The 15179-nt window shown below is 41.8% G+C and overlaps 1 protein-coding gene across 1 annotated transcript; it reads left to right on the top strand.

The window, feature by feature from the left end:
- The first annotated feature begins 367 nt into the window (after window positions 1-367).
- On the top strand, window positions 368-11299 carry LOC124000016 (cdc42 effector protein 1-like). The gene is made up of 3 exons (XM_046306097.1): window positions 368-626; window positions 5448-8192; window positions 9345-11299. Exons 2-3 carry the CDS (start codon window positions 7739-7741, stop codon window positions 9989-9991), a joined length of 1101 nt encoding a protein of 366 aa, XP_046162053.1. The 5' UTR covers window positions 368-626; window positions 5448-7738; the 3' UTR covers window positions 9992-11299.
- Window positions 11300-15179: the final 3880 nt, after the last annotated feature.

Genomic DNA, 15179 nt, shown 5'->3' on the forward strand with positions numbered 1-15179 from the left:
GTTCTACCTGGAACCGAAAAAGGTTCTTCAAAGGGTTCTCTTATGGGGAGAGTCAAATAACCATTTTAGGTTCTAGATATCACCTTTTTCAATAGTGTACAAATAATTAGTGGCACGTTTTTGTATTGGACTAAAAAACATCCTTCAGGAACTAAAATAAAGAGAACGTATCAATTGAATTTAAAAGCCGGAGTTGATTAACAACCACATTGTATTTGAGAAAAGAAAATACAATTAATGTATGCATCATAAAGGCGCTTGCTGCTGCAACAGTACAGCGATTACTGTGCATAAATGTTACAAGACGTCCAAGTCTCCTCCCAATTGATTTTTTTTACGGTGAACGTTTGTTGAAGGCGTCATTCAAATCCTGATTTTACAACTGTTTTGTCGCTCACGTTCCTGTGGCGCAAACATGTATCTGCTTCCCATCTTCCAGCGAAACTATTTCTAAGCAGCATCGCAACAGCTCTGCACAGCACATTATGGACTTTACTGGAAACCTTTTAATTACATCGAAGCATATCAAAGAAGACAAGGATGGCACACATTGAAAATGCTATTTTCTATATACCTTTTCCCTTTATAGTTTATGGAGCGATAGCGAACTTTCAGCGAATTTTATGGTAAGATTATATCGGAATAAATTATTACACTGTCTGTACTTCGTATGGAAATGACTTTATTCACATATATGTATCCTAACTGCTGATACATTATTATAGGCTAATGCATAAATAAACTGTAAAGTAAAGACAAATTGAAACAATTTGTTTTCAATTTAGTTGCTGATGGTGGGGGTAATTTACTGGTATAAATCACGTTGATCAGTCCCTTAAATGTTGTATCAAATCTGTAACGTATAGTAAATTTCTACCACGAGACAAGGTAGACTGTCGGATATTCTAGACGGGAGTTGGGATCCGTTGTGTCCCTGGAGCGCATAATTATGTGTAGAGAGAGAGAGAGCTGATGGTGGCGCAAAGCTGGGGACAGAGGGACCAGTACACAAGGTGACCGCAACCGCCACTTAGTGAATGTTCCCAGTCCAGTTACCAAAATATCATTAGAAATTCACATTGTTAATGTGTTTCAGTGATTATAATTTCAAGTAGGCTACAGGAAGGTAGGCGAATTATTTTGGAGTCTGTGACCATCATCTCTTATGCATTAATGTTTTATTGTGAGTGTCTGTGTGCGTGTGTGTGTCACCAACAAGGGAAGCTCTGGAAATTTGAAATCCAACCTCTGTGGGAGATAAAGTTGTGTTTGTGTTTTGATATTTTCTTTCTCTAATCCAATTTCTGGCCCATTACATAATTACATTCTCAACATCGCCCAGGTGCATACTGTAGAATGAACCTAAAACCAGACCACTCATCTTGGCTGCATGTACATGTTTAAGAAACTGTAAATCAGGGTTAACTTACAAAATGAGGTCCAAGTTGATTAACATTGATTGATTTCCTCTGAATGTGTGCACCCCTACATCAGGAAATGACTGCCCACTGCCAGTATTCAGCATGATGTGTAAATAGAACAAGAGTAACCAAAAGCCTAATTCATTGTCCTGTAACACTTTGAATATGTAATTCTAACTCTATGCTCTCTCATATAAATTCTATAGGGGTTAATTATTTCACAAACAGGTGTCTTAAAATCTCTGTGGCTTTCAATTGGACTCCAATAAACCCAATTCTTCGAAAAAGTGAAATCAATTGGCTACTGCTGGTGTGTCATGGCACAACTGTACTGAGATCCTGCCAGCATCACAGGCCAGTGAATAGTGAGGCTTACCTCACACAATCACTCTGCTAATAACTGATCTGAGAGCAGCAAGAAGGGAGCAACATTTCTGATGGCATTTCTGTAAATGGCCTCTACTGATGTTTGCTATGTGGAAGTTTAGAGAGCAAACACTCTCTGGTCTGGTGTCTAACTTGCTATTGAAATGGAATAGGGATGTATTTACACTCCACTGTTGGTCTAACTTATTTCCCCTCTGTTGTGTTAACATACAGTAAGTATGGTCAAGAAGACACTGGTTAATGACGAGAGAAAGTGTTGGCAAATGAACATCTTTGGAGATTTATTTGAGCATTAGGCAATGCAGTGTTGAAATGTTGCAATCTAGTGCATCAAGGGAATTATGGGGAGGGAGGACTATGTGTACACACACACACACACACACACACACACACACACACACACACACACACACACACACACACACACACACACACACACACACACACACACACACACACACACACACACACACACACACACACACACACACACACACACACACACACACACACCACTAGGGGACCTGGCAGACCTTCTATAGCCACGTCGCAAAAGTAGATCCTCGTAAACTAAGTGACAGTATTTGGAGTCATGCGTCTTAACCCACAGCCTGGGGATAATCAACTAGGGAACGCATGTACATGATTTATGTACCTGGTCAAAATGTGTGGGAATACTACAAATAGATTTACAAAAATTAAAATCACTAGGAGGGAGGGGGAGGGAAGACGAACGGGGGTGCGGGGAAGAAAGGGCTTGACCAGGAGTGGAAGCAGCCTCAGGATGACCCACTGAGGACGTCCCAGTGCAGAGCTCAGTTCTGCAATTTGCAGGCTTTGTGGTACCAGGAAAACTAAACCCATTTACTGAAGAGGGAGGACACCGAAGGAAAAGAAGAAAAGAGAGAGAGAGAGAGAGAGAGAGAGAGAGAGAGAGAGAGAGAGGTGCAATGCTCTAAAACTGGGATAATCAACTAGATTCTGCTGTGGGACGATTTTTTCTTGAGCAAAATAATTTCAAACGTTGCTTACATTTTGTATATGGTCACGTGTCTCTCTATAATGTGTGGGAATACCTGCAAATAGATTTACAAAATTAAAATCACTAGGAGCTGATTTCCTCCTTTCAAATTTTTTTTTTTTCATAAATCTTTTTTTTTTGGAAGGGGGGGAGGGCCCGCGGGTGCGGTTGAAAGGGACCAGGACTATCCAGTGGAAGCAGCCTCAGAGCTGACCCACTGTGGCAGGACCGTCCCAGTGCAGAGCTCAGTTCTGCAATTTGCAGGCTTTGTGGTACCAGCTGTTCCTCTGAAAACTAAACCCATTTACTGGGCAAGCAGGAGGACACCGAGAGGGAAAAGAAGAAAAGAAAGAAAGAAAGAGAGAGAGAGAGAGAGAGAGAGAGAGAGAGAGAGAGAGAGAGAGAGAGAGAGAGAGAGAGAGAGAGAGAGAGAGAGAGAGAGAGAGAGAGAGAGGCAAGGAAAGACTGACAGAGAATGAAACAATTTACAAGAAAGGGAGATTAAAAGTGTTTCCATTCAGAGCTTTAGGTCCTTTATTTGACGGCCATAATGAAGCTCGCCCGGCTGTCTTCCCCTCACACACTGCTCCCATTACAGTTTCAGATCGCCATGTCTCCCATAGTTTAGATACAATCAGACAGGCTGCCCTCGCCAGCCTTGCGGCATAACTCATCTTGTTTACGGATGTGTGCCGGTACAATTAAATAATAAATATAATGTTTAGCAGAGCCCTGTGAGTCTTTAACCAGTCCATGTACTGTATAAAGAGCCTGCAGTGGATTCCTGGTCTGCAGTATAGGGTTTATGAGCACAGAGGCATCTAAAAGCTCACAGAAAGTTGTGGAAGTACTGATAAAGAGAGGGAGAGATGGGGCCGTGTAAAATGTCAGGGTAGGAGAAGGAGGGAGACATTTAGTGTGAGATTAGAAGAGCTTGCAGAGGTGCTATAAGAGACAGAGACACCCACTGTGAACTATAGGAGTGGCAACTAGCCAAGGACAGGCATCCCTTACAACAGATTGGTTTTGACGCACCAGGCAACCAGCCAGCATCGACCGTCCCTCCTCCCTGTCACTCGCACGCTACTGTCGCAGATTACTAATAAGCCTCTTAATTGAATTGCAGCTAATTGTTAATGAGAAGACGAAACAGTACAGGCGCCAAAGACAAACATCCTCAGTCCTCCTTCCCCCTTTCTTTCCCTCACTATCCTAAGCCCGAGTAGCAGCAGCCACAGGTGCCTCTACTCTAACCCCTGTACTCCAAATGAGACACCACGTCACACTGACAGACCGTGACACTAATCCTCAGAGACGCTGTGGAGCAGTCAGCCAAAGCCACACGGGGCTAAATTAGGTGTTCACTTCCTCAGCATGCAGGAAGAACATGGCAGACTAGAGTAGACCTACATAAACATGGCTACCTTGTACCTACACAGTCCTGAAGTGCCTTAAATACAGTTAGTGGTGTAAAATTAGAGGTATATTGTAACTCCAGAATACAGAATTATGTCATTCCGCATTCTTCCTAGGGTGTCAATTTAGTTAAGAGGGTTTGAGACAAACCTGACAATTAAACAATTAAGATTCTATAAAGCAGGGATCACCAACTAGATTCAGCCTCGGACTGATTTATTTTCTCGAGTGGATGGTCAGGGTCCCTGTCACACCCTGACCATAGTTTGCTTTGTATGTTTCTATGTTTTGGTTGATCAGGGTGTGATCTGAGTGGGCATTCTATGTTGGATGTCTTGTTTGTCTATTTCTATGTCTGGCCTGATATGGTTCTCAATCAGAGGCAGGTGTTAGTCATTGTCTCTGATTTGGAACCATATTTAGGTAGCCTGGGTTTCACTGTGTGTTTGTGGGTGATTGTTCCTGTCTCTGTGTTTTGCACCAGATAGGACTGTTTTAGATTTTCATACGGTTGTTGTTTTGTTAGTTTATTCGTGTACAGTTTCTTTATTAAAGTACAATGAATAACAACCACGCTGCATTTTGGTCCGCCTCGACTTCACCTAAAGAAAACCGTTAAAGTCCCGGAACATAATTACAAATAATTTGTAGACTGCAAATTGACTGCAAGAAGCCTGAAAAAACGTTCATGTTTGACCAAAACATAATCACATTACATTTGAATTAAATCACACATCTCTCTGTTGTACTTGGGAATAGTTTGGAACAGATTTCCAAAATCACTTAGCTGATTTTCTGGTGTTTTTACAGTCTTTTATGTTTTCTTTTGCTCAGAAAACGGGAGGACGAATAAAATCACCTGACCTGCGGACCGCAAGTTGAACCCTACTGTAAAGACCTCTGTGTGAAGTGGTCTTGTTGAAATGGATATATTGCATTTGGAGACTGGCAATGACATGCAAGGCTCTCTAAAATGTGTCGTGGTGCTCTCTTATTTTGGAAAACAACTCACATACCAAAAAACAAACATTTTATGACCTGTTGGCCGTAAGAAGTGACTCATGAGCCAAAACTGGGGGAAAAGAAGCATTCCCAAAATAAGTCAATCTAGATGTTCAGCAACCGGACACATTTATGTGACCCCATTTATGTGAGTCCTATTAATGGTTGCCTTTTCTCTAACTCTGTAACTCTCTGTGAAGTCTTCTCCAGGCAGCCCTGACGTGGTCTCAATGAAGAAAGAGAGAGGAGCCACTTACCTGTATCTCAAAACACTATCTGGATTGTGGGAGGCAGAGAACGAGAGAGGAGAGGGAGGAATGGAGAGAGGGATTAGAAGCTAATCCAGGACACAGCCAATCCCAGAGGAGCTCCTTTTCTTCCAAGACACAGACAAAACAGTCGCACGGATTACTGCACTTTAGTCTATTGCCTTTTTAAAAAAGCATTATCCCTTTTTGTATGGTGTTTCATTGTCCCTAAATGCCTGGTGTCCCGGGCCTGTGGTAAATTTGCTGAACTGTACAACAAAGAATAAAAGAGAACAACAGTCCCGGTGAGAGGGGAGCGAAGTGACAGGATGTCCCATGGACTGTGTGGTGCCACACGCAGATAAAGCGCTTTAGTGGAGACGACATGTGTGAACGGACCCCCTGCTCTTTCTGCTGGGTCTCAGAGGGACTGAAAGCTGAACACCCCTGTGGACAGTACATTCAAGATTAAACTTCTATGAGGGAATACTAAAACGACTGAGCGGCTAGTGAGTGACAGGTTGGAGATATTTTAGTTGTTGATTACAGGGGAGTATAAGGTGAGGTCGGTTTCAAAGCAGGATTACAAATTAATTTCTGGAAACACTTACTGTATCTAAAGGGAAGAAGGACTTGATTGAGGGGACCTGCGGCAGCCTAGAAACCTCCATCACTAACGGGCAGGACCTGAGTTGTCAGTTAAGTGACTAAGTATCAAGTGTGTGTTTTGGTATTTGAGTGCAGTGTGTTCATGTGTGTAGGTGCATTAGAGAAGATTATTAGCTGACAATCAAAGGTGTCAGCCTATTGAGTCACTCCTCAATAAGCCACATCTAAAGTGACCTGGTTGGTGAGAGTTGTTGTCTTGGTGTTGTCTTGGTGTTGAAACCTGTAGTGGTAAGAAGAGAAAGCACTGGGTGATTGTGAAGTGGTAATAGAGGTTGTTTTAAAGCTGACACAATCCCATTACAGTTCCTTAACAAGTTATTTATAATCTCCAACAACTTTATTGGGCAGAGCACACAGGGCCAAGCAGCTTAAACATAACCACTTTCAGATGTATAACACAGCCTGACTCCTATCTACTGTACTGTGCCAAGTCGAGAAGGAATTTTAACTAGGTTTACAGAAAACATAAATATTTCTTCTCATTTTACGAGGATCTCGTAAACCTCTGGCAAGGTGATTAGTGTCTAGACGGGTGGGATGTTCGTTAACTGTTTGTAAACAAGACCTTGGATGGTTTTCACAGAAAGGGGTCTCTAGGTAACACTGCTGGCTGTCCAGCCTTGACAGAAGACATTGGTGCTCATTTTAAAGGAGGTAAGTATAGACTTCAGTTTGGACTGATCGTAAAAAGAGAAGAACAAGAATATTATTTTTGTAAAGCCATCATTGCTTAACTTTGAGAGGGAAGTTTAAGGACCTGTATATTTTTGTTGCTGAAGGGAAAGGTGCATTTAAGTGACCTAATTATAAAATTGTTGTGCACGTCTAATATTGATTTAGCTCTAGAAACGTTCACAGGTATGAGCTTGCCAACAGAGAGAGCATCATATTTATACTGTTAGTGTTCACAAGCAGAAACACAAGTTCAAAATAGTGAAATGTATTTTGTCTGATGGACAGAATATGAGCATCTCTTGGTATTCTCTCACTCTTTCACTGCACAAATACTGGATGAGTTATGTTTCACTGTCAGTATATATTTGATAGCCGCAACTGGATATATTTTCTGAACTGATACTCAAAAACCCACCGTCTGGAAAAAGCCTAGTGGATTACAAGCTCTCAGACCACATAGGCTGTGGTTATTCCAGAATCCCTGGGATGTGTCATTCCTCCTCTTTTTATTCCTCATGACTGAAAGCTGCTGGGAAGGAGGACAGGCCTCTTTGAGGCTGGAGTCATTCTAAAGCACAGAATTGGCCCTGAGAGAGATAGCTTTGAATGTTGACTGACTCCAATAGATAACCATCATTCAACTGAAAACTTCAGTGGGACTTCCTAAAGCCAAACTGCAGGCTTACGCTCGATGAATAGCTGGCACTTGCTGCCGTGTGGAGAATGTATTCTACACACATTCTCAGCACACAATTTGTGTTTTTCTTTTTTTAAAGGATCCAGAAAGTTGTTTAAGTGTCTTTTAACACTCCTTTTACATTGGAAAAGTTGACTGATTTCTTACTGGATTTATTATCCCCGTGATTAATTATATTTAAAGGGTATTCATCTCTGCTACCATGAGTTTGGGAAAACTGCCAGGAATTAAAGGCCTAGTGTCGGGCTCTCAGGGGAAGAGGCGCTTTAAGAGCGAACTCTCCGTGGACATGATCAGCCCACCGCTCCCAGACTTCCGCCACACCATGCACGTGGGTCGCGGTGGCGATGTGTTTGGAGACACCTCCTTCCTTAGCAACCATGGGGGCAAAGGGGAACCAGTGAGCCCCGATTCACCCACCAGTAGCACAAAGACCACCAGCTTCTTCTCCCGCACCTTGAGGCATGTACGCCGGTCCCCTGTGCCCCGTGCCAGGATTGGTTCCCGTGATCTTTCACCCCCACCGCCTCCTGTCTCACCCATCATCAAGAACGCCATCTCACTGCCCCAGCTGAACATTGACATGCCCAACGGCTACAAGAGGGTGCTGTTCCCCAGCTCAGAGAGCTCCCCAGATACCTCCCTCTACAGCTACGGTAAGAACATCTGTAAAGGGAAAAAGCACATATTGCACACACACACACACACACACACACACACACACACACACACACACACACACACACACACACACACACACACACACACACACACACACACACACACACACACACACACACACACACACACACACACACACACACACACACACACACACACACACACACACACACAGAGATTGCCATTTCCTCTTCTCAAATCACCAAACAGTCAACAAACAGATTATTTTTTTCTGAGTCATCTGCAATTACCTTGGTTACACCTGTGCACAATTACACCTATAAACACAAACAAACACAGCTGGGGAGAGAAATATACAGAGAGGGCATTTCCTGTCATCTTTAGTGTTTGTGTGCTGCTTGACTGCACCGCATAAACCCAACACTCATTTCCCTTTTAAATCACTGCTGGTACAGCAACACTGTGTGTGTGTGTTCAGGGGTAGGGTTTTTAGAATAGTATGTGGGATGTCTGGAATTCCCCCAGCCACTGGAATAGTTACCCAACTCAGATGGAATGTACCCAAATAAAGAGCACCAACAGAGGGCACAGAGAGCTTGATGATCTGGGGGATCTGTGATGTACATGTTCACTTGTATATTCTGGTCATTTCTTTAGCTCTTCTTTCTTTCCTCTCCTGTCCTATTTTCCTCTCATTATTTTTCTAGTCTCCACGTCATCAACTTTTTAAAAACGTTAAGTTCCTTTCTCTTCCCTCTCTGGTATCCTCTTTATATATCTTTCTGGGTCCTCCCCTCACTTCTCTTTCAGTAGTGGCTGAGAACTGTCCACTATGCATAAAACCAAGCCCCCCCAGGGAGCATTCAGAACCAGGAACCAGTGAAGTCATGGCACTGTGGAATGTGTGTGGGTTGGGCTGGTGCTCTGAAAACTCTAAACACCTTGCTTGTTTTATACTGTCACCCTCTGGCGATAGTGGCAAACTGCAAGGCTCCCTGACATGATTTTCAATGCACTTATTTGATAGTTGGTTTATCTGACTAATGAAAGTAATTGGATATTATACTGTAGATGCATTAATAGAATAGGCAATGGACTTTTTCAAGGCATGAACTGTTCTAAAAATGTTCTAAATTTGAATATGTTTGTCTCCTTCCTGTCTGAAGGTCTGCAGTCTGGTTTCGTCACACTACCCCGGCACTCCCGCCTTGATAAACACCTGCAGGATGGCACCGGACTGTTCGCTCAGAACTTTAGCTGTGGCTCACTCCCAGACAACAACAGCTTTGCGCTAACGCGCTCCGACTCCTTCACTTCATTCACAGTGGACCTTGGTCCCTCCCTCATGAGTGAGGTTCTGGGAATGATTGACAGCCCCGGTTGCCTCACTATGCCCAATCACAACTGGGAGTTGGGGGAAGAGGAGGAAGAGGAGGAGCAGAGCTCTGTGTTTGAGCTGGCTGTGCAGAGCCCCATGCTAAGCTCATCAAACCCTTCCATGTCAAGCACTCCGCTCAAAGTGAATGTGAACAACAGGGGGCGCTCTTGCAGCTCAGAGTGGGCAGAGGGAGAGGAGGAGGATGAGAGGGCTCTTAAGACGCCAGATGCATCTATGGGGTCTCCTACACAGGTAGAACCAGTCATGGAAGCTGAGAGGTTCCAGAGAGCAGCTGACATGCTGGCGCGTCACTACGGGGGAGGCTCCTTCTCCAGGAGTCATCGCAGCGATTCTGCCTCCTCCTCCTCCTCCTCACCCCTCAGCCAGCCTAAAGCCCCTTACGCCGTCCCTGAGGAAGAGGAGATCAAAGTCTGAAACATTTACCAAATGTCTACCATTGTGAGGAGAAGAACCCATTTGATCATTAGACTACTTACTAGGTGACCTTGGTTCTGAATCTTTGCACTCAAGACCTTCAGAGGGATCCATGTTTTTCTATAAACCTTTTACATGAATGATTTGAATTGGACAGCTCCTCCTCATAATGATAAGAGCTCTCTTGTCTACCATCTAACAACTGGATCAATACTGTCTCTTGTTCAGTTTTAGAGAAGCTTGTGTAGAGTTTCTCAGACATGATCTGACAGCAACATTGGACAGGGTACATATAAAAAACAACCTTTAAAACATGACAGGTTTCATTATATCTTCATAAGAAATATACCTTATACTAAGCAGATTCCATTAAACTGTCATTCAATTCTGGGATGGCACAATCTCTTGATATTGCGCAACTCTGTGCTATAGCAGCTGCAGTACAACAGTCACACAAGATCCCGTACAACAACCAGAAGGAAGGACACAGTGATGAGCTGAGGCTGTGTCTGTCAAAAGCACTCATAGTGGTCATTCACAGAAGTAAGGAACATAATACGTTTTATTTTTAGAAGACAAAGGTAGGATTTCCAGCCGAATGACACCCTCCTTCTGTGAAAAGGATTGAAAAGGGAAATAAAACATGACTATCTGCAAATATATTTGTCACAATATGTGGATACTAAAGGGGCAACACATTTTGTTTTGTTTGATTGTGTTTCTATCCACCTGACCTAAATTGACATATCTTCAGTGAGTTCAGTGGTCACAGTTTTTTACTTTCATTTAGACCTAACACAAAGCCAGTTTCATCATTTATCATTTCCTGAGAAGAGTTTGAAAGGAATAAAGCTTTTCTCACTAATATCTGGAATAATATCTGAGATTGTACTGCATGCTAAGGTGGAAATGAAGGGTGTGCCCTGTAAAATGTATCAAACTAATTTGGGTTACACAGCCCTATAATCATTTAAACCTATAGCTGCCTTACAGTGATAGTTATTGTCAAGTACTTTTTCCAAGTATGTTTGTTCTCAGTGTTATATTCATACATGTGAGTATACATATTTTTTTAATAACAAGGAAATGAATGCATTGTCATACATGAAGGTAATCAAATTAAGTTGAATATTAGCTATGTTCATAAGACTACAGGCACTCTACTTAAGATGACCAGTACAGACTTGTATGTGATGTCACACATGAATACAGTATGTATACGGAATAAAAATATGACTGTATAATTTGATCCATTTACCAGTAGCTGTCATAGCAGTCATATTCTTAATAAATACCGTTTTTTAATAAGCATCGGTTCTGTCCTTTTTGACACATTGAGTGGATAAAGAAAATATGCAGAAACAATCAGTGATTTTCAACCAGGAATGGATATTCACTATAGACCAGAGGTAACTTGATTCAGCCGTGGGATGATTTACTTCTGAGTGAATATGGGGCCGGAACATAATGATAATCATTTGTACACTGCAAATTGACCACAAGTAAGACCAGATAGATATTGTATTTGGAAATAACATGATCATTTCATACCATACATTTAGACACTACATCTCTCTCCTTATTCAAGGGATACCTGGGAACAGATTTACTAGATTAACATCATCATTTGTACTAAAAACTACATTAGACATACAAATAAGGCAATGCTATATTGTCCCTTCATTCAGATGTAGAAGTTAAACACTCAAATTCCACTTTCTGAGATCCCAATGACTAAGAATGAGGACTCCATGGCACCTGTTGTATAGGACTGGGCAGAGCTGATTTTAGTTCAGAGCAGAGACACTGCATCTCTTCCTCTCTCTCTGTCAACTACTTCCTGCACACACACACTTGAGGTTATCTTGGTGCAAGTAAGATGACATTTCACAAAAGCATTCACAGACAAGCACATGTATGAACACAAATGCACTTTTACATCTACCCACCACAGCCACACACACACAATGCTATGCAATTTCTCGGAGCAAACGAAACTCATTATCCTAAACCTGCTTTATAAAGGTGAGTCATTCAGAACAAACTCTGTCTTTACATTTACATTTACATTTAAGTCATTTAGCAGACGCTCTTATCCAGAGCGACTTACAAATTGGTGCATTCACCTTATGACATCCAGTGGAACAGCCACTTTACAATAGTGCATCTAAATATTTTAAGGGGGGGGGGGTGTCTTCATCATGTGACAGGGTGGGGGTATGCATTCTCAAAGGTCTACAGTTGAAGTCGGAAGTTTACATACACCTTAGCCAAATACATTTAATCTCTGTTTTTCACAATTCCTGACATTTAGTCCTAGTAAAAAAAATCCCTGTTTTAGGTCAGTTAGGATCCCCCCTTTATTTTAAGAATGTGAAATGTCAGAATAATAGTAGAGAGAATGATTTATTTCAGCTTTTATTTCTTTCATCATATTCCCAGTGGGTCAGAAGTTTACATACACTCAATTAGTATTTGGTAGCATTGCCTTTAAATTGTGTAACTTCGGTCAAACGTTTCAGGTAGCCTTCCACAAGCTTCCTACAATAAGTTGGGTGAATTTTGCCCACTCCTCCTGACAGAGCTGGTGTAACTGTCAGGGTTGTAGGCCTCCTAGCTCGTACACGCTTTTTCAGTTCTGCCCACAAATTTTCTATGGGATTGAGGACAGGGCTTTGTGATGGCCAATCCAATAGCTTGACTTTGTTGTCCATGAGCCATTTTGCCACAACTTTGGAAGTATGCTTGGGGTCATTGTCCATTTGGAAGACCCATTTGCGACCAAGCTTTGACCTCTGACTGATGTCTTGAGATGTTGCTTCAATATATCCACATAATTTTCCGTCCTCATGATGCCATCTATTTTGTGAAGTGCACCAGTCCCTCCTGTAGCAAAGCGGTTGGGATGGTGTTCTTCGGCTTGCAAGCCTTCCTCCAAACATAATGATGGTCATTATGGCCAAACAGGTCTATTTTTGTTTCATCAGAGTAGAGGAAATTTCTCCAAAAAGTACGATCTTTGTCCCCATGTGCAGTTTCAAACCGCAGTCTGGCTTTTCTATGGCGGTTTTGGAGCAGTGGCTTCTTCCTTGCTGAGTGGCCTTTCAGGTTATGTCGATATAGAACTTATTTTACTGTGGAAATAGATACTTTTGTACCTGCTTCCTCCAGCATTTTCTCAATGTCATTTGCTGTTGTTCTGGGATTGATTTGCACTTTTCGCACCAAAGTACGTTCATCTCTAGGAGACAGAACACGTCTCCTTCCTGAGCGGTATGACAGCTGCGTGGTCCCAAGGGGTTTATACTTGAGGACTATATACTTGAGGACTGTTTGTACAGATGAACATGGTACCTTCAGGCGTTTGGAAATTGCTCCCAGATATTAACCAGACTTGTGGAGGTCTACAATTTATTTTCTGAGGTCTTGGCTGATTTATTTTTATTTTCCCAGAATGTCAAGCAAAGAGGCACCGAGTTTGAAGGTAGGCCTTGAAATACATCCACAGGTACACCTCCAATTGACTCAAATTATGTCAATTAGCCTATCAGAAGCTTCTAAAGCCAAGACATCATTTTCTGGAATTTTCAAAGCTGTTTCAAGGCACAGTCAATTTAGTGTATGTAAACTCCTCACCCACTGGAATTGTGATACAGTGAGTTACAAGTGAAAAAATCTGTCTGTAAACAAATGTTGGAAAAATTACTTGTGTCATGCACAAAGTAGATGTCCTAACCGACTTGCCAAAACTATAGTTTGTTAACAAGGAATTTGTGGAGTGGTTGAAAAACCAGTTTCAATGACTCCAACCTAAGTGTATGGAAACTCCCGACTTCAACTGTATATAACTTTTAAATTAGGTCAAATTTATACTGCATTACACAATTAATGAGTTTTGTTTCCCTACCCCTCCAATAAAGGATTGGGATTTGTTTCGCTGATTTGGGGGTGTTAGAAGGATCTACGTTTGTAAGTGCCATTGCATTGAGCGCATCCATTGCACTTGTGGTTTCCATCCGGTAGAGGTGGTAAATTTTGTCAATTTACATTTTGGGTGGTAAATCAGAGTTTAACAATTGTGCTCTGAGATTTCTGTCCCGTGAGAACATGTCAGAAAACACATTACTGATCTCAGAATGTGCCAATATTTGCAAACGTTGTCCCTTAATTTGTTCAGAGCTCTTGATTTTAACCTATATTTACCTAGGCAAGTCAGTTATGAACAAATTTGTATTTTCATTGGCGGTCTTGTTCAGGGGCAGAATGACAGATGTTTTACCTTGTCAGTTCGTGACTCGATCATATCACGTTTCGCTTACAAGGCCAACGCGCTAACCACTAGGCTACCCGCCGCCCCACTCTAAATAGCAGGTAGTAAGAATGCTTATTTTCTTCTTTCCTTTTCGATCTGACCATTTGTGTACCCGCTCTCCTTGAATTTACTTTGCATCTCAGCCATATTTCTGCCTAAATCTGATTGTTTTTTGTAAATTATTTTGATTCAACAGAATTGGCTGTAGGGAAAAACTGTTTTTCAAGGGAACAGCTATCAGCCCTCTACAAACTGTTACGATCAGTAGGTTTCCTGTATAGATCAGAGTACAGAACATTATCCTCACACAAAATCAGAAGATCAAGGAAACGGATTTGACGTGTGCCAGACTGCATAGTAAATCTCAGGTGCTCAGAACAAGAGTTAAGAAAAGCATGGAATGCCTGGAGCTGTTTTTCATCACCCCTCCTTAGAACAAAAATATCAATGAACCGTTTCCATATAATAATGTTAGGCAATACATATTTTTTTGAGTATTGAGTACTGTTTCACATACAAATGAGCATAGTTATGAGCCAATGGATGATCCCACAGCAGTACTCTTGGTCTGAATGAATAAATAATTTATAAACATTGAATAGTTTCTAAACATGTGTGAGTACTATTTCAGTAAATGTTATAATACATGCACTGGAAGGTAGGGGTCACGTTGCAGAAGTGTTATATGTTACATGATTTCAATACCGCCCTCGTGTGGAATATTCGTGTATAACGATTCAACATCAAAAGTAACTAAGTATTCGCAGGGAGAGAATCAAGAGATTCAATAATAGAGATCATACTGCTGGTGTCCTAAGGAGGGGAGCTGTTCTGCGAGTGGTCTAATAAAAAAAGTCAACAAAAGTTGATAAAGGG

The sequence above is a fragment of the Oncorhynchus gorbuscha genome, linkage group LG16 (genome assembly GCF_021184085.1).
Source record: "Oncorhynchus gorbuscha isolate QuinsamMale2020 ecotype Even-year linkage group LG16, OgorEven_v1.0, whole genome shotgun sequence".
NCBI classification, from domain to species: Eukaryota; Metazoa; Chordata; class Actinopteri; order Salmoniformes; family Salmonidae; genus Oncorhynchus; species Oncorhynchus gorbuscha.

What these genes read in the sequence shown, in the direction of transcription:
- LOC124000016 (XM_046306097.1), top strand. Translation starts at nt 7,739, where the DNA reads ATGAGTTTGGGAAAACTGCCAGGAATTAAAGGCCTAGTGTCGGGCTCT. An exon ending in TACCTCCCTCTACAGCTACG is followed by an intron (nt 8,193 to 9,344) that starts GTAAGAACATCT and finishes TCCTGTCTGAAG; the next exon opens with GTCTGCAGTCTGGTTTCGTC.